At 42.8% G+C, this 19,740-nt stretch overlaps 1 protein-coding gene across 1 annotated transcript; it reads left to right on the forward strand.

Moving 5' to 3' along the window:
- Window positions 1-1,253: 1,253 nt before the first annotated feature.
- UTP6 (UTP6 small subunit processome component) lies at window positions 1,254-19,027 on the forward strand. Its single transcript, XM_048818053.2, has 19 exons — window positions 1,254-1,482; window positions 3,442-3,526; window positions 4,066-4,107; window positions 4,199-4,291; window positions 4,965-5,012; window positions 5,272-5,335; window positions 6,168-6,286; window positions 7,769-7,846; window positions 8,601-8,682; window positions 9,521-9,602; window positions 10,230-10,411; window positions 12,872-12,951; window positions 14,486-14,563; window positions 14,739-14,918; window positions 15,755-15,835; window positions 17,432-17,541; window positions 17,629-17,695; window positions 18,009-18,081; window positions 18,733-19,027. The coding sequence occupies exons 1-19, from the start codon at window positions 1,391-1,393 to the stop codon at window positions 18,888-18,890; spliced, it is 1,794 nt and encodes a 597-aa protein (XP_048674010.1). The 5' UTR covers window positions 1,254-1,390; the 3' UTR covers window positions 18,891-19,027.
- Window positions 19,028-19,740: the final 713 nt, after the last annotated feature.

The raw sequence follows: 19,740 nt of genomic DNA on the forward strand, positions 1-19,740 counted from the left end.
CTGTCTGTTAATTTCATTGGGTGACCCCTGGTTCTTGTGTTATGTGAAGAGGTAAATAACACTTCCTTATTCACTTTCTCCAAACCATTCATGATTTTATAGACCTCTGTCAAATCCCCCCTCAGTTATCTCTTTTCCAAACTGAACAGTCCCAGTCTTTTTAATCTCTCCTCATACGGAATCTGTTCCATATCCTGATCATTTTTGTTGTCCTTCTATGTACCTTTTCCAGTTCTAATATATCTTTTTTTGAGATGCTGGAACCAGAACTGCATAGAGCATTGAAGGAATGGGTGTACCATGGATTTATGTAGTGACATTATGATATTATGACTAAAGGCTGTGTTTTACTCCCCCCAGACAGCTGAGTAAAAGCTGTGACAATCTAGCTCTATATGAGTACTAAATATTTAAAATCCCATTCATGATTTTTTAAAATCAAACCTAATCTTCTCAAAGGTTCCTGATTTCCAGGGCATCACTCATTTTAGAACCACGGTTCCCTACCGTCTACACAAATTTCATGTCCCCTATGGTTGCCAATTCTTTATATCAGAAACAATTGACCATGGAACTGAGGTTATAGACCCGTTGGAAGAAATCACACAGTATTTTAAGTTCCCTGCATGAATAGTTTATTTCTCTCTCTCATTCTAGGTCTTTGTCACACTTTGATTGTGACCCGCCCTGATTCTGCAAGGAGCTCAGTGTTACCATCCGCTAGTGTTCAAAAAGCATGAGTCAGGCCTTGAAAAATCGTAAAATTACTTTCAAAAATCTCATGATTTTTAAAATTAGGGGTTCTTTATATTTTCTCTTCGCGGGGTTTATTTAGCCTTGCGGGGGGTGTGTGTGTCACATTTTCCAGATTTCCCCTTGAAAGGGCTAGACAGGTATTTTTTGTTTAAGCGAAAGCTGAGCGTCTCCTACAGCCCCAGGGCCCCTGAGCGGGCAGCTTTACAAAACCCACCCCCTAGAAACAACTCCCAACACGAGCTGGCAACACACAGCCAGGGGCAGCCCCGGGTCCCTGGGATTCCACTCGCAGGATCAGGGCCTGTAGGAAACGAGCTTGAGAAAGGTCCCCTGGAAACCCATCCAGCCAAACCCGCCCTGCGCGGCGGGACCTGGGCGGGGGCTGGGGCGGAGCCCGGCTCCTGGGGGCTGCCGCAGCGGCCGGTGGCTCGGGAGCCGGCGCCGGCCGCAGTGGCGGCAGGAGCCGCAGGGGGGCGGCAGAGCCGCGTGCCCGGCGCAAGGCGGGGAAGGTGGCGGCTCCCCGGGCTGAGGGCCAGGCCGGAAGCCGCGCCGGGGCTGCCGAGTCGCACATGGGCCCTGGTTGCTCCGGCCCCGCTCCCGGCAGCGCCGCTCGCCCCGCGCTGCAGCGCCCGCCATGGCGGAGAGGATCGAGCAGCGCATCGAGGGCCGGCTCCCGGAGCTGGAGCAGCTGGAGCGGGTCGGGCTCTTCACGCGCAAAGAGATAAAGTGAGAGGGGCTGGGCCAGGGGATCGGGGCCGGGCCAGGGGATCGGGGCCCGGGGAGGTCCGGAGGGGGGCGGGCGGAGGGCTGGTTTCATAGAGTGTAAGGCCGAGAGAGAGAGAGATCCGTGAGTAGCGTGTGTGTCTCAGGCCAGGAAATACGCTGCAGGACCCCTGTATTGAACCCAGTCAGTCTAATCGGGCTAGCCCCCGAGATACAAAACTAGCCAAGGCCCCCTGCAATGGCAGGGAAAGGGAGTTGTTCAGGAAAGAGGTGCCCAGGTTCCCAGCAGGCCCCGTGCTGCAGAGGAAGTCCCCGCTCCCCCCAGGGTCCCTGCCAATCTGACCTGGGGGGGAGCGTCCTTCCTAGCCTCAAACCTGGGCATCAGTTGGACCCTGAGCACGTGAGCAAGACACAGCAGCCAGGTAGATAAGCTAGAGGTTTCTCTGTAGTACCTCGCAGCATTGGTCCATTGTCCCATCTCCTCTGTGGCCATCCCCTGAAGCTTCAGAGGAAGGTTGACTGTTCTCCACCCCCACTTGCAATCACATATGACCAATTGTGCACTGGGGGCGGGGAATCCTTCCTGACTCCTCCAGGCATGGTCTGAAGACGGGAAGCATGAGATTTGATTACAGTCGTCATCTGAACCTGCAAATGCTCCGAGTATGTTGAGAGAAATAACAAGCAATCCTATTTTCTCCACGTCCCATGAAGGCAAGGGATGAACAGGGAGATTCATAGAATCCAAGGCCAGAAGGGATTAGCTCAATCGTCAAGTTGAGCCCCTGCCCGTAGAGGCTAGAGAACTTCTCCCAGGCTAGACTAGAGCCCAGTGGATGGGGCCTCTGGGGGTCAGGGCGGAGACTGGACTGGAGCCCAAGGGATTACTTCTAGAGGGACAGAGCCCAGGTATTGTGGGGAAAGGAAGGTTGAGCTTGAAGCTGCATTATGGGGTGGGAGCTGAGGCTACTGGGGGGTCTGAGACAACAGCCATATTGTTGGGGAGATGTAGAGACTGAACTGGAACCAAGGTTATTGGGGTCAGAGACCAGGCTATTAGAGGGAGGGATGGATGGAGATTATTGGGATGAAGGGCTGAGCCAGAATCAGGACCTGCGTTATGAGGCGAGGGGGGACTGGGGCTGCACTGGAGCTCAGAGCCCAGTTTATTAGGGAGACGGGTGTAGGACATTGGTTGTGGGAGGCAGAAGCTGGACTACAGCTCATATTATTGGAGAAGGGGCTGAGCCTGAGCCAGTACTATCAGGCTCTGTGAGGAGGAGCAGGCAGAGGCTTGGGTAGAATCCAGTCCAGGTTATTGGAGGGTGGGAGAGGACCCACCTGGGTGGGAGAGGCAAATGGAGGCTGAAATAGAGCTCCACGCGCATGTTGTTGGAGGTGGTGAGCAGAGCACAGGTTTTTGTCAGGCAGGAGTAGTCAACGCCAGTTTAGCAACTAAACTAAAAAATCTAAGGGATGTAGGCAGTCATTTTCCAGAATGGTGATTAATGTTCGAAAAGGGAGGTTTTTGGCTTAATTTTAATTTTCTCTGGGTCAGAAGAAGCTGTGTGTGGACTGGAAATCTGCCTTGTGTTTTACTTGAGGCTGCTGTAGCAACTTAGTAGAAACGGTGAGTAGTATGGGAGACAATCCAAGAACCCAAGGTCCAAAGAGGCTCAGTGCCTGTAACTGTAGGATGTCACAATGGGCGGAGAACGAATTCAAGAATGAACAGAATGGGGACCCTACCTCCGTCACAAACACATGTAACAATTTGACACTTCATTGTTTGGTCATCATTTGACTCTTGCCACGTGGAAAAGGAATGACAAGAACAAAACTGAACTTAAAACCTGCCCTGTAGAAAATAGCTGTGGTGCTGAACACTGCAGCAATGTCAGTTTTTCTGGGATTAAAAATAAGTAAAGAATGCCTAAAAATGGAATTCTTATATTTCTCCAGGGCAGTCATTAAGAAGGCCTCAGCTCTAGAATACAAAATACAGAGGAGAGCTCTCCATAAGGAAGACTTTATCAATTACATTCAGGTACATTTTATTAAGGGTTATTGTGTTCGTCAGGTCCTTTAATAACGTTAACATTACATGAGGAAGCATGTGCTAGTGGTTAAAGCACCGGACTGGGAATCGGGTGTTCTGGTTTCTGTTCTTGACTCTGGCACAGACTTGCTATGTGACCCTGGACAAGACACCTACTTTTGTTGTGCGTCAGCTTTCTTCTCTATTCAGAAATGTTGAGACTTAGCTAAGACACCCTCCTAAAGGTGCTAGAGAAATGCAATTTATTATTAATAATAAAGTGTGACCTATTTTGTGGTAGCATTTAACTTATTAATTGAACTTGAGAGTGTCTGAAATGTCACACCTGATATAAATAGTCCAACTGGGGTGCTGGCAACTTCCATAGCTGCATAACTGACAAATGTTTGGCTCTAACTTGATAACTACTCTGTCATGGCTATAATTCTTATTGTCCACCTGATTAGCTATTTAACAGCTATAAAGGGTTTGACTTGAAAACTTTTTTCTTTCAATTACTTTGTAATTGCTTTCTCTACTTCCCCTAGTATGAAATTAATCTGTTGGAACTGATCAAGAAAAGAAGATCGGTAAGTTGATGAACTCCTTACGATACAAAGTAGCATAAATCAAACCTTGACAGGGCAGGAAAATTAACGATTATTTTTTCCCACCCCTCAGCGCATTGGATATTCATTTAAGAAGGATGAGATTGAGTATTCTATTGTGCAGAGAATACATGGCCTCTTCAAGCGTGCCACAGAAAAATGGAAAGTAAGTATATTTCCTTATGTAGGCCCTGGCAGTATTAAACAACCTCTTGATGCAATGTGATGTAAGAGAATAAATACAAGCATAACTGCTAACAAGTATCTGTGATAATGCAGGAGAATATAAAATAAAAGTTAAATGGATGTTTGTTCAAACAGATGGTGGTAGTTTGGGGATAATGCTCCAGTATCTGATACACAGCCTCTTGGAGGGACAATGTTCTGCCCTGTGAACAGATAGACTGTATGATCTACTAGGTCTTTCTTCTCTCTAGCGGCTGTAGTTCTTTATATTGCCATGTGGATTTGTCTGGCAAGGGCTGGAAACTTGGAGTAGTTTCAGGTGAAGGGTATTTCCTTGAGTCATCTGGCAGTAATACCTCTTCCTGATGAAGGAACTGTGCTGATGAGTTCTGTATGGTGCAGGAAGATGATGGGGAAAGAGGAGACTGTATTTGGGGATTGAGGGATGGCATCCTTGAGGCAGCCTTGAAGGGATGCGGGGGTTTGCATGCGTGGGTGGAAGGTGTGAAGGAAGGGAGTACCACAAGCAGCAGAGTGACTGCTCTACTTCAGTCATAATAAATGTATGCTCTATACTTTTCTCAAAATGCAAGCAGTTCTAAAGATGTATTGTTGCAGTGTTGTTTCTTCCTATCTCCTTGCCTTTCCACTAGGATGACGTTCAGCTGTGGTTGTCACATGTGGCTTTTTGCAAGAAATGGGTGAGTATTCAAAATGTTACTTTTCTGTAATTTTATAGAAGTAACATCTTTAATGCTGAACAAATATGAGGAATGCCATTCCCAAAAGGCAGTCTTTTGCTGGGGAGGGAAGTTACTAAAAATAGTGGGGTTGGAATGGAAATGCCTTTTTCATCACAACTGTACTGTCGCTGTCAATACTCCGTAATGCATCTTTGTTCAGGTCAGTGCTAAAATGTTCACAACAGGTAAAACTCAAGGAGTTCTCTTGTCTTTACAGAATAAAAAAATTCAGCTTAGCAAGGTGTTTTCTGCCATGCTAGCCATTCATCCGAACAAGCCAGGTACAGTAAAATGCTTTTTAGTATCTTGCATTCAAATCATAGAATCATAGAATATCAGGGTTGGAAGGGACCTCAGGAGGTCATCTAGTCCAACCCCCTGCTCAAAGCAGGACCAATCCCCAACTAAATCATCCCAGCCAGGGCTTTGTCAAGCCTGACTGTAAAAACTTCTAAGGAAGGAGATTCCACCACCTCCCTAGGTAACGCATTCCAGTGTTTCACCATCCTCCTAGAGAAAAAGCTTTTCTTAATATCCAACCTAAACCTCCCCCACTGCAACTTGAGACCATTACTCCTCGTTCTGTCATCTGCTACCACTGAGAACAGCCTAGATCCATCCTCTTTGGAACCCCCTTTCAAGTAGTTGAAAGCAGCTATCAAATCCCCCCTCAATCAGCCAGTTTGGTTCATTTAGAAGAACAATATAATATGCTACCGTGACAAACTAGTGTCAATCCAACCCACTGCTCTTTGAGATCCCAGTTCAACTCCTTAAAAGTCCCTCTCTTGCATTTTGCACCTTGCTGCTCCTCTAAAGGGAATGTCACTGCAATGAGAGGGCTCTGAAGGAAGGATCGTGCTAGCAGATCAGGAAAAATGGTGTCTGTAGGTGTCCTCAGGCCTCGAAGGCCCTTCCCCAAAGGAGAGCAGGGAACTACACAAATATCCCTCAAGTGGAACACTTTGAACGGACTAAGCTCCCCCTTGCGCCCCCCTTGGGTTTAAAGTCATGTATTGTATTTTCTCGGTGGTACCTTCCAGAATTGCCTCTCTTCTCCCATTAGTCTTGTAGCAGAGACTGATACAGATCCATTTGTGTGTTCCATTGTAGCATTGTGGATTATGGCTGCCAAGTGGGAAATGGAGGAACGCCTCTCGTCCGAAAGTGCCAGGCACTTGTTCCTTCGTGCATTGCGCTTTCATCCAGAGTCTCCAAAACTGTATCAAGAAGTGAGTTTATGATTCTGCTTCTGTGTATAGTTATGTTTTCTTGGATCCGTCTTGCAAAGATTAGTTTCCCATTGTCCTGGGAAGCGGGAGCAGATTATTGGTTTTGGACTTAAATTGGTAATATTTCATGACAGTTTTGCAAGACTGGCTTTAAACAAATCAGAGTAAAATCCTCACACCTATAGTTAGGAGAAATTCTGACTTACACTTAAATGCCTGTTTCTAGACACTGGGAGTTCTACAGGAAAAAATTGCTCTGGGTTAGAGCTTGGCATCCAAACTGTCTGCTGGGGGAGTTGTTTTATCTTAACCAATTTAGTATAAATAGCCCACATTGCGATCAGATTTGCTTTAGCCTATTTTGCCCTGTCCTCTCACATGCACTCGCTTAAAGCCTAGTTCTCCAGGAGTTTTACATTGCTGTAACTCCGTTGACTTCAATTGAGTTGCCTCTAACTTACAACAGTCTAAATGAGAACAGAATCAGGCCCTTAGTTCTGGTTTTCACATCATTAGCTATGGGCAAAGCATACTGGTTGAGAAAATGAGTTTTGAGGAATGGCTTTTGTAGGGAGCCAGTTTAGAAGTCAATGAAGGTCTCTACTTGGTAAATGTGAATTCCAGAGAAGAGAGAGAGGAAGAGCAGCTTTGTAATTACATTACTGCAAGGTTGCTTAATCACAGGAGGCTTGCATTCCCTCCTCTGGCGAAACTCCCATTCAAGTCAATGGGAGTCTTGCCTGAGTGCAGAGTATGCCAACTTCTCCTTAGTTTGTATTATAATAGCTGGCACTGCATTGTATCTAGTTATTCATGCAGTAAGTGAACTTTCACGGGCACGAGCAACCATAAACACTGGTACGAAACAAATCCCAAAGAGGGGCTTAAAGGGTGTGTTCCTGGAGCCTTCGGCAAAGTCAGTGCTGATTGTGGGTCACGAGATTGCTATTCTAGCAGATGCTGTTTCTAAAATGGAAAAAGGCTGGTGGTCTGTCATCTGATTTCAATGTATGTACGCCTGTTAATTGGATCTAGGGCTATACAGTGATCGCTTGCAAAAGTGCACACTTCATAATCTGCATATATAATGGGCAGTGTCCCCCTCACATCTCAGCAAAGATGGAATAGCAGATGCTGCGATGAACTGAAATATTACTAAGATGTAATTGTTGTTGCAAAGCATTTTACTGATCACTTGCTAATTCAGTGTTATCACAAATAAAGCTATATTATATTTGCTTAAAATAGGTCAGCAAACTTCATATTGTGGTGCATTAATCCTGTGTTTTTAAAATAGCTGCTTCGTTGCTATTTTTCAAAACTTAAGTCATTCACAATAGGACTCCTAGACATTGGTGGGAAGTTCTTACGTGCAAATCTTCACAAGGCTTCCTTTAGTAAATGTCCACGTGTTTGTTTACGTGCATCATAAATATTTACCCCCCTCTTCTCCTCCCATTTTATCCTCCCTATTGCCTGCAGTATTTCAGAATGGAACTGATGCATGCTGAAAAGCAAAGAAAAGAAAAGAAAGAGTTTGAACAAGCCAAGATGGACTTGGTAGGACACTTGCAAGTTCTGTTATTTAAAATGGATTGTTTTGTGGACAGGCAAATGCTCTTTAAGATAGAGGGTTTTAGAAGTATGTAGTACAGTAGAACCCCGTTTCTCTGACCCTCCATTATTTGGCTCTCTCCATTAACTGAACAACCAGCGCACCCAGATCCAGAAGCGGGTGATCACTCCTGTTGCTGCTAGATGGCGCTGCAGCTTTACACTTTCCCGTTCTCCAGGTTATCTCAATTTTTGATTATCTGATCTGGCCCAAGTCCCAGTTAGATCAGGTAATCGAGGTTCTGCTGTAATTGACTGCACTGCTAGAAGTGCACCTTTTAAATGTACTGTTTGAGCTCTATAGCCATTTGGAGGAACCAGTCTGTTTGTTCAATTATAACTTACATTCCTGTGGATATCAGACCTTTGGCTACAGGTTTATGGTCAGATCACATGGTTTATATATTTATTTGACTTTCCTTAAGGGAACACAACAGTTGTTGGTAAAGACCTTTTATTTTTGTTTGTTTTCTATACCCACCTGTTTAAAAGGAACTACCGGTTTCTGATGAAGACTAGTTAAACTGGTTTCCTCTCTTTTGTAGTAGGGATTGATTTAATTCTAATCTGTCTATATAAACTAGACAGAGATGTGTTGTGGTGGAGGAAAATGTCCATCACCAGTTGTAAATCTTCTTTGCAGAGAATGGAAATTCAAAAAGAAACAAAATTCTCTAAAGTTAGTTATCTCTCATTTTAGGGCGAGTTCAGTTATTCTGAGGAGGTTCTTAATGGGGAAATGGCTCGAATAATCTACAGAAATGCCGTTCAGAAAATCAAAGGTAATTGAATGCTTCCCCTCCCCTCTTGTTTAATGGAAAAATGACCATGTTGGAGTGAGTCTCTGGTATCTAGTGTGGCTAGTCTTGGCTTCATTGTATGTACAGTGATGTGTCCTCAATTCACCCTTTCTTGCACAAAACCTGAGCAATATGGAGGTACTAAATGGGTAGCACTATTTGGTAATTCATAGCCATTTTTTTAGGCTGGCACCTTCTCTGGCTCACCTGCCTTTTGCCTGAAATAGCAGCCATTGCCTTTCCACGCCCCTTATGTTTGAGTTTACAATCACTAGATCTGCATAAACACAAGATCAGGCCCATAGTCATTTGTAAAAATCAAAAAATATCTTCTGGATACAGTAGTGATGTTAATACAAATTATAAAGCACGTCTCATTAACCCCTTCTCTCTTCCCCGTATGCTGAATTGTAAATCTGCTTTTTCAACTGTGACCTCAGTTAAAACCAAACATAGAAATATTTTCAGGATCAAAAAGGATGTGACTCAATCTGCAGTCCTCGCTCAAGCAAGAAGTGCCGTTCTCTTCCAAAAGACTCCCGGTGACGGTATAGGTTGCAGGGTCATGGCCTTGCTTGCCCTAATGACTAACATGAAACAGATAGTGAAAAATAAACAGATAAATAACATCTGGTCTGTCCTAATATATGCATTAGAATGATTACTTTTCAGTAGCTGGATAGATTTTACAGTATTATATTTACTTTCTTGGAAACATCTGTAAAACCTTTGAAAACCAGCAAAGATGACAGAAATGCAGTGTACCAGAGGAATGTAGTATCTTACTTGTCCTTGAGTTTCTTTGCTCTCTTGATCTTAGGTGCTGAGTTCTACCTGTCCTTGCTTTCAATTGCAAAGCTCTTTGATTTTACACAAGACTTGCAAAAAGAAATTCTTGAAAAGTAAGTTGATTTAAAAAAAAATAAAAATTGCCAGTGAGGTCCTAATTTCTGGCCAGTTGACAGTTTGGTGTCAGACACACTGTACTGGGGAAGTTGGATGTTAAATCTAACAAGACTTCTTTTTAAGAAAAAGACCAATTTTTAGTGTCAAACAAACAAACTTTGGTGCCCCAGGCAAACCAACTTTCTGGAGGAGGATGTTGTATATATATATAATGCAAAATTGGCTTCACTTGATAGCATGCTGACAAAATGTGGATAAAAAGCTCTTGTCCTCAGAGAATGACTTTTTACACTCGGGATAACAATTTTCAGGAAATTTATAACTTCCTAGTTCACTTAGTTGCTTGGAATTGTGTATATTAAGTTTTCCAATGCATTTCTTTTTCCAAAAGAGCTGCTTCTAAAGCTGACAGTCAAGTTCAAGCACTGTTGCAAAGAAACAGGCCAAAATTTTGGTTAACTGCCTCTTATGGAAGGGTGAAACATTTTATCAATGAAGTTTAATTCCTTAGAATTATCCCCTTTGAGTAAATTGCAATTGGCGACTCCATAATTCCACTCTTCTAGAATGAGCTTGAAGCAAGATGGCAGTTCACACATGACATTGTAGACTGTGTGGGTTAGCTTGCAGGCCGAGCATGCTGATGATCCTCTTACATGGGACTACATGGCCCGTCGGGAGCTGGAGAAGGGGTCCTTGCCATCCCCAGAATGTTCATCTAAACAGATGAAAGCATCTGAGGTGGCCCAGAAGGAGGAGCGGTGCTGTGCAGTCTTTGAGGAAGCGGTGACAGCGCTCCCCACAGGTTAGAAATTCTGCTTCTATTTTAAAATTGGTTTTCTCAATATTTTTGTATACTAGCGCTTGCAAAAAATGTGCAGCAAGGCTTTCTAAGCTATTTTATAGCCAGGGCCCATATCTTAATAGAAAGGGAGTATCTTGGGGAAGCCACCTCTTCCATATCCAATTCTACAGGCCATGTCCCTGCACACTCACAAACCTGCAACATCCTTGTAGCAAAGGCACCAATTGCTTACCTGGCATAGCATACTGGAAAAGCATTTATTTTTTAGCTTTTTTTGGAATGTGATTTAGTGAATGGGGAGAGTCCGAAGCTTGCAACCAGCCTGATCTCTGCAGACCCCTGTTTGGAAACCATTGGTAGAGAATAATCAGTTTTAAGCATCTGTCTGATGAAACCCATAGAATTCAAATATATTGTAACTAAGCAGCATACACAGAATGTCAGTGGAATGGATCTTTGTACTTGGCTCCTGCCTACACTGAACATGATTGCATTTGTAAACACAACAGTAGCCCAGACATGTTTAAACAGTTTCTTTTTATATAGCTCATTTAGGGAATGACTATAGATTTACCAGCCACTTGTCTCTGTATAGTGGTATCTCTGCGTGGCGGCCCGTGGGAAGACATGGGCTGTAGTAGAATCATAGAATTGTAAGAATGGAAGGGACCTCAAGAGGACCTCTAGTTCAGCACTCTGGAGGGCTGAGGCAGGACCAAGTATACCTAGACCATCCTTGATAAGTGTGTGTCTTACAATCCAGCAGTGATGGGTATTCCACAACCTCCCTTGGAAGGCTGTTCCAGAGCTTAACTACCCTTATAGTTAGAAAGGTTTTCCTAATATCTAACCTAAATCTTCTTTGCTGCAGATTAAGCCCATTACTTCTTGTCCTGCCTTCAGTGGACATGGAGAACAATTGATCACAGTCCTCTTTATAACAGCCCTTAACATATTTGAAGACTTAGAGTCCCTCTTCAGTCATCTTTTCTCAAGACTAAACGTGCCTAGTTTTTTTAACTGTTCCTCATAGATCAGGTTTCTAAACCTTTTATCATTTTTGTAGTTCTCCTATGGACTCTCTTTGTCCACAACTTTCCTGAAGTGTGATGCCTAGTACTGGACACAGAACTCCAGCTGAGGCCTCACCAGTGTTGATGAGATTGGGACAGTTACCTCCCACGTCTTACATATGCACTCATGTTAATATACTGCAGAACTACATCATGTTGTTGGCTCATTTAATTTGTGATCCACTGTAACCCTCAGATCCTTTTCAGCATTACTGCCACCTAGCCAGTTATTCCCCACTTTGTAGTTGTGTATTTGATTTTTACTTCCTAAGTGTAGTATGTGCACTTGTCTTTAGTGAATTTCATCTTGTTGATTTCAGACCAATTCCCCAATTTGTCAAGGTCATTTTGAATTCTAATCCCATCCTCCAAAGTGCTAGCAACCCATCCCAGTTTGGTGTCATCCACGGATGTTATAACCCTACTCTTCTTTCCATTATCCAAGTCATTAATGAAAATGTTGACTAGTATCAGAGCCAGCACTGACCCCAGTAGATATGCGGTCCCAGTTTGACAGCGAACCATTGATAACTACTCTTTGAGTACAGTCTTTCAATCAGTTGTGCACCCACCTTCTAGTAATTTCATCTAGACCACATTTCCCTAATTTGCTTATGAGAATGTCACGTGGGATTGTCAAAAACCATACTAAAATCAAGATATATCATGTCTCCTGCTTCCCACTCCACTCACTAAGTTAGTGACTCTGTCAAAGAAGGAAACTGGGTTGGTTTGGCATGATTTTTGTTCTTGACAAATCCACACTGGCTATTCCTTATAAGCTTATTTTCCTGTAGGTGCTTACAGACTGATTGTTTAATAATTTGTTCTAGTATCTTTCCAGGTATCGAATTTAGGCTGACTGGTCTATAATTCCCTGGGTACTAGGAGCCATGACCTATTGCTACTGTGCCTTTAGGTCCTGGAGGATAATCTCCAACCCGTGCATTTGTCCTGCCCTTGGCCTTCATGCCAGGAACCACATTTCATCCTCATTTTGGCCCCAGTTCAGCAAAACACTTAAGTACGTGCTTCACTTCCATGGATTACAATAGAACTGGAGGATGCACTCAAAGTTAAGGATGTGCTAAAGTGCTGTTGTGAATGGGGATGGACTTAACCATGTGATTAAATGCTTTACTGACTTGAGTCCTGAATGCTCTTCAGAGTAAAATTACAATTGGATTGAAGGGTATTTGCTAAGCATTAACATCTGTAGTTTATATTGCAGACAAGTTATTTTAAATATTCATTTGGCACAATTATGGATGCATCATTGATAGTATTTATAATTGTAGTAGTGCTGGACATCTCATTCAACAAGACAGGTGTCTGTGCTCTCTGCTATGGTTTTGTTCAGTGGTTAACTGTCCCTTTGACTTTGCAGAGGCCATGTGGAAATGCTATGTCACTTTTTGCCTAGAGAGACTTAACAGGAAAACCAATAGTGAGGAATTGAGACGGAAGGTAAGCATTCATCGTACATTCATAGTACCAAAATCTCCTGCTGTCACTGACTTCCATAATCTGTCTTCGTGATATCCTTGTAAACTATGGTAGATTTCCATCAATTTGAAACAAATAATGCAGCTCATATGAGAACAATTGGCTAGTTATTTGGACTGATAGCTGTCATTAAGGATCGGTTGTTCTCCCTATTAGGCATCCTCCTTCAGGGCTGTATAAATCAGTCTTCCCATGTGGTCATCTAGCTGAAAATTGGCATGCATGTACCCAGATGTGAATCAGTCTTGTTCTGTATGGGGTGGGAAAGCCTGAAACTGATTAAACATTTTTGATTCAAGTAAATGACCAGAAGTTTGGGGCTTTCTTTGAGTTTCTGTAGTGGGGAGGAAAAATTCCTTAATCATAAAACCTGAACTTTTAAGAAAATGTTGCTAACTCACATTGTATATGTTTCTTTAATGATACTTTTATAAACAAAAGCTATACAAAAATAACATTGAGTTGAACATAACCCAACAGCAAAGAATTTTTTTAATTTCATTATATTTATAACAGTTTTAATCCAGGGATCTTAATTTTCCCTTCTAAAGTCTTTTAAGTATCATCCCCATTCTACAGATGGAGAAACCGAGGCAGAGAAAGACTTGCCCTAGATCACACAGAGGGTCAATAGAAGAATTGGAAATAGAACCCCGGTCTCCTGACTCTCATTGTCTCAGCCTCTAGACCATGTTGCCGTATCTGGTTCTTGTCCAGTCTCACTGCAGCATTCACAAAAGGGATGGTGATCTTTAATATTCCCAGAAACATAGTGGCCAGAACTGGGCACCTGGAATCCTTGGCTCTCCTGTATTTCCAGGATTGTTCTGTGACCTTGGCCTATTGCTTGATCTTTCTGTGGCTCAGTTAACCGGTCTGCTGGGTTATAATACATCCTGGCTTCCCAGAGGGCAAAGAAAGGTTAAAGTTGGTCAAGTGCTGTGAGCTCCTCGGAATGAAAGGCGCTGTAGGAGGACAAACTTCTTAATATGCTGTACCAGCACTGCAAAATCGTACTTACTTAAAGTAAGCATTATTTTGATGGGTAAATATAGTTTTTTCATTATCTGGATGAACAGACTTTAGTGCCTGGACTGCTGAATCTTCACCACAGCTGTGCTTAAATCAGACTGGCTGAATTAAGAAAGCTGTTGCCTTAACTATTTCCCTTGCATTTGATTCTTTAAATTAGCTATTTATGGTTTGACTCTGCCCTTAAAACTGCAAGAGAGCTTTGCTATGTTTCTTGTACAATCAGTGTGCAAGGTACCTGTATGCATCTGTCTCTAAAAGAAGGATGGAACCTTAAGGCTGAGGAACTAATGCCACTTGTAAGCTGGAATTTACAAAGGAGGCTAAAGGGGTAGGCATCCATCTTCCATTGAATTTCAGTGGGATTTGGGCTCCTTAGAAAGCCCCGGGCTTGAAAACGTAAGCTTGATTTCGGTAGACTCCAGCATGTACAGCAGCAAAGCCTATTCTCTTTCTCTTTCAGAGGTTGGAAAGGACTCTGAGTGTGTTCAGCAGAGCCCATGAGTCCACCTTGCTGCCAGAGACTTTATACAAACCCTGGGTAAGGATATATGCAGGTACTAGACTGAAGCCCTGATTCTGAATTATTTTGCGCTCCCAAAATTGCCATTCAAGTAAATAGGAGCTTTGGGTGTGCAGGAATGCCAGATCAGGGCCTAATTTCTTGATAAACTATGTGGACCTGTCTTGTTGATTAACTTCAACTGCTGTTTCAGCTTCACCTGTTACTGGAAGTTGGTCTTTCTGAGAGGGCCACAGAGGTAGCTGCAGCTGCAACCAAACATTTTAGCCAGTCGGTGGAAATGTGGCACACGAGACTGCACGTGCTAATCAAATTGAACAGCAGCGATGTGGCCCAGTGTTTTGAGGAGGCTGTGAGACAGGTGAAATCTAAGGTCTGTGACCATTTTAATCTGTTGTGCAATATTCTATGACAAGAACTCTCTGACCTGTGGCTTTATATTTACTTAAAATTGCAAAGCCGCAAACCAGTCTTTAAAATAAATATATATGGGCTCACCATTCAAAATACATACTATGTTCAGGTCTGTCAGTGAAATACAAACAAAATCATGACTTTTAAAAAAATTTTAAACTTGAAATTCAAGGATTTGAACTATGAATCCTGGTGCTAGGTTCCATGTTCTTTTAGTGGCCAACTGGCATTCCCTGTGTCTGCCTTGGAGAGGTACCCATGTGTTCTTGCATCCCAGCATACCTGCTTTTCATGGCCGGGCAGCTGCCCCCGAAGTGCTGGGGGTGGGAAGGGGTTGGAGTTTAGAGCTTTTATCAGCTGGCTAGGAATTCTCCCCATCCCAGGTGCCTGCAGCTGAACTCCACGAGGTGGAGGAGACAGGAAGGGTATCTATTTCCCCCTTCTGCTGCTTTTGGACTTCTCTGTCTGGAGATACAAAAGTACCCACTCCAAGCATGATGTCTACCAGCTGTTAAGCCAGGCAACATTTTCCACCTGGAGAGGAGGAAGATTATGGAGGCATATGTAATCTGTAGTTGCTGTTTGTGCATGGGAACTAGTCCTTTGTTCATGACAGCCCCTTTTGATGGGTGATTTTGCATCCAGATATACAGCATCTATGTTAGAACATGGGTGGATGTTGGCTGGAAATGTGTGTGTAAAATTGTTTTTAAACTCTCTGGTGACTGTTGCATTTTTATGCAGATCAAGCTAAGGCTTGGCCCTGAGTTTTCACTGCTTCCTTTTCTTTTATAGGGCTGTTTGCCGTTATGGACTCTATGGGTGGAATGGGGTGAAGGAGCAAGCAGCAAGGAAGACACAGAAGCCCTCTACCAGGTATTTGGCTGATGGAAATATAATCCTCTTACTGTGAGAAATGGACTAGAAAGTCAATAATGGCCATGAGATACTGGGACAGTACGTGGGGCATGCTTAACAAGCGTTTTCTACCGGCAGCCCTTGTCTCAGGCTTTGATCACCAGTCTGAGTGCAGTGCTGCTGACGCATTTGGGGAAAATGTTTAAAGAGGACTAAGTGCCATCGGCTCTAAGGGTATGTTTATGCAGCCCATGACGGTGAGCTTTCCAGCTTGGCTCGACAGGCTTAAGGCAGTGGGGCTAGTGCTCTAAAAATAGCTGTGTAGACAGCGCTTTGAAATTGTGGCTCTGGAGCTTAGGGAGAGGGCTGGGCTCCAGAGCCCCAGCTCCAGCCTGAGTTACAACATCTACACATCTGGTTTTAGCACAGTAACACAAGCCAGTCTGCCAGCCTGGGCTGGGAGGCTTGCTGTCGCAGGCTGCGTAGTCTAAATCAGTTAGACTCTGGAGCCTAAGTCACTTCTGAAAATGGGGCTTAGGTTCCTAAGTCATTTTAAAAAAATTTACCCCTATAATATCTGTGTGGCCTACAATTTTGTCCTATTTTCAACTGTCAGTCTGTAAAATATTCTCTTGCACACTGTGGTAAACTCAGGACAAACAGCTACAAAAAAGGGAGGGGTAGTAATTAGTCCCAGGGGATTAAAAGGCCTCTCCCTGTCCACTGAGGAGAACCATGGGGAAATAAGGTTCAGATGGAAAAGGGGTTGCTAGGGAGCTAATTAAGTTCAGCTGGCTCCAACTGCTGGAGACCTTTTTTTAAACCCTCCCCAGGGTGGAAGTGGGGTGGGGTGAGAGAAGCAGGGAAGCTGCCAGTAGGCTAAGGGCAGCAAGACACCGAACCCTTCAAGGAAGGGAGGCTGCACTCCCTTCCCAGAAGGGAAGGAAAGCAAGCACAAGGGACTGATCAGGGAAAGGAATCATCGGACCCTGTGCTACCTGTAAGGATTTGCCTTGTCCAAGCCGGTGTCTCCAAGGCTAAAAAGGACCGAGTCTGCTGAGGAGAACAAGGTACTTTGCCACAACACCTAACCTGCTTTAGGAGTATGAATACTGTACCAGAAAATTAGAGGAAAAACATTTTGGTTCTAATCCCAACAGAGACCCCCCTGAGTAGCCTTGGACAAAATACTTCACCTCTCTGCCTCAATTTCTCTACTTGTAAATGTAAAATATTTGCTTCTTATGGGACATTTGAGTATTAATTTGTTTGTAAAGCATTTTGAGAGCCTCCAGATGAGAAGTGCTATGGAAATGCAAAGTATTAACTCTTTAAACTGACTTGAATATTGGAAAGGAAGAAATTTTAGCTCTGATTTAATTTTAGAGGTTTGTAATTGAAAAATATTGGGTTTTCTGCATCTGCCATTTTTCAGCTACAGTTTAGGATACTCTTTTTTTTCCAATACTTGAAATTCAGCCTCTTTCTCAGGAGACAGATATTTGATGCCAGTGTATATGAAAATGGAGACAAGGAATCGGAAGGAATTATTTGGTATAGTTCTCTGTAGTTACAAAGTAACTGTAGCAAAGATCCTGTGTGTTTAACTTGCAGAGATCCTTATTTGTCACAGCCCCAGCTGTCTCAGTAACCATGAAAGAGAAGTACCTTGATTGGGCCTACAGAGATGGCGGTTATAAGAAAGCAAAGAAAGTCTTTACCAGGTGAAAAATAAAAATCTGAAATCTGGTCTTTCTAACGTATGTTTGGAGAAGATCTGTAGTCTAAAGTTCTTAATGCTTTCATTTTAGCCTGCATGAAAGTCGCCCATTTTCACTCAAGTTCTTCAGGAAAATGATCGAAATAGAGAAGGAGCAAGTAAGTGTTACATATTGACTTAGTATTGTATTTTTTAGGATGTGTTACAGCTTTGGAGTTGAATAGGAAGGGGTAGTTGTCTGAGTATAATGTAATTAGTTTGCAGTCATCTCCATATTTGTCTTCTAAAGTGGATCCACAACATGTAATATAAAACCAAGTCACATATAGTAACTAGTCTTCAAACTTCTGAGCTGTGTGTGTGTGTGTAACAATTTAATTAGCATAACTTTTTTGTTCAAGTATCTAATAATGCAGCAGCTTGGTTTGTTTCTGTATACCATCAGTGGTCTTTAAACTTTTCCTTTCTTAGGAATCCTGCAAGATGCTTAATCTGAGAGAATACTATGAACGTGCCCTGAGAGAGTTTGGTTCTACAGATTCTGGTATGTTTCAGAGTAGCAGATTCTGGTATGGAGGCTTTTTTGTTCAGTGTCTTTGTTTCCATCAAGCTAGGAGAAGGGGTGATCTTCCTTCCCATATGTCTGCTAAACTGCATAGTGCAGTTTGCTGATGCTGTGCCTTTAACAGGGCACAATGAATTTGCCCCATAGAACTTTTAGTCTAGGGGCCTGATTCCAACAAATACTCATGTGGGTAGTCCCACTGAAGTCAGCGGGATTACTTGTATGAGTCAGGGCTTGTGGGGTTTGTTGACATTGGCTGGCCTAGGGCGAAGCACCCATCTGTAACTCACTAGTTTTTGTAAAAAGTACAAATCAAGTGTGTGTAAACGTGTTCATTTACACAACATCCCTTTGAGGATAGTATCTCCATTTTACAGACGGTCTGCATATAGGTTAAGCATGTCTCTGTCACAGCTGGGAAGAAAACCCAGCTCTCTGGACTCCATGTCTGGACTATAACCCCTAGGCAAAGCTTCCTCTGTACAAAGAATCAAACAGTTGGACTTCACTATATTCACATATGTAACATTTTAATGTGGAGAGCCTCTATGTTAGGCCTGGTCATGTGTGTGTTAACACAGCCAGATCAGAACGTAACTAGATTTTCTTTTTCTTTTTTTTCTTTAAAAGATCTCTGGCTAGATTACATCAAAGAGGAGCTAAACCATCCCCAAGGCAAACCAGTAAACTGCGGGAGCATTCACTGGAGAGCTATGAAGATGCTAGAGGGAGAGCTAGTGGAAAAATTTGTTTCCAAATACACTTTGCTGCAAACTGGACACTTGTGAAAAATGCAGATTGCATTGAACTTGCAAATGTTTCTGACAGACAATATCAAAGCGCAGAATTTCCGGAGTTGGTTGGTTGTCCAGATTTTTCAATTTGTTGTCCAAGATTCTGAAAATAAATACGTTCCTGAACCATCTTACTACGTACGTTCTTTTCAAGAATGTTGGAATTCATCTGTGGTCCTAACACACAGCTGCTACTAGTGTTGCATGTCTCAGTGGTGAGTTTCTGTGAGAGGGTACAAATCCACAGTTAAAGAAGAGGAAAAACTCATCACAAAGCAAGTGAAGGCATCTATCAGTGTATTTGTCACTGAGAACTTCTGAGAGCAAACGCTCCCAACAGTCAACGCTATCTGGTGCGGTAAATAGCCACTATACATCAGATTTCACACATTTAAAAGTTTATATTAAAACTAAAATAGATGCAAAGAAATTTAATATCAGTAGAAACTGCAGCTTGGGTACCATGCCCATATAGAGCAATGCAAAATGGAACGTAAAGCAACAGTAATTCTGAAAGCAAAGGGACCAACTTTCAAAGTGAGGTTTGGTGATAGAGTATTTGCATGTAGTGAACCTTGCCCCTTTCCAGCATAACAGGCAGTCATTTAATTTACTAAATTGTAACTTACTGAAATACGCTATTATCCATTCTTTTTCACAATTTTATATTTAAATATATCTCAATAGGGCCAATTTAAACTCTTTCCATAAACTTAAAGAAAAGTCCTGTGTAAACTTTTAGAAGCTATTTTCTAAATAGTTAAACAGAAATATTTCTAAACAGAGAAATATTTTCTGGAAATCTACTAATTGCAGTGCACAAGAACATTAAAATGTTTTCTAA

This window comes from Caretta caretta, chromosome 14 (genome assembly GCF_965140235.1).
Source record: "Caretta caretta isolate rCarCar2 chromosome 14, rCarCar1.hap1, whole genome shotgun sequence".
In the NCBI taxonomy this organism is placed as follows: Eukaryota; Metazoa; Chordata; order Testudines; family Cheloniidae; genus Caretta; species Caretta caretta.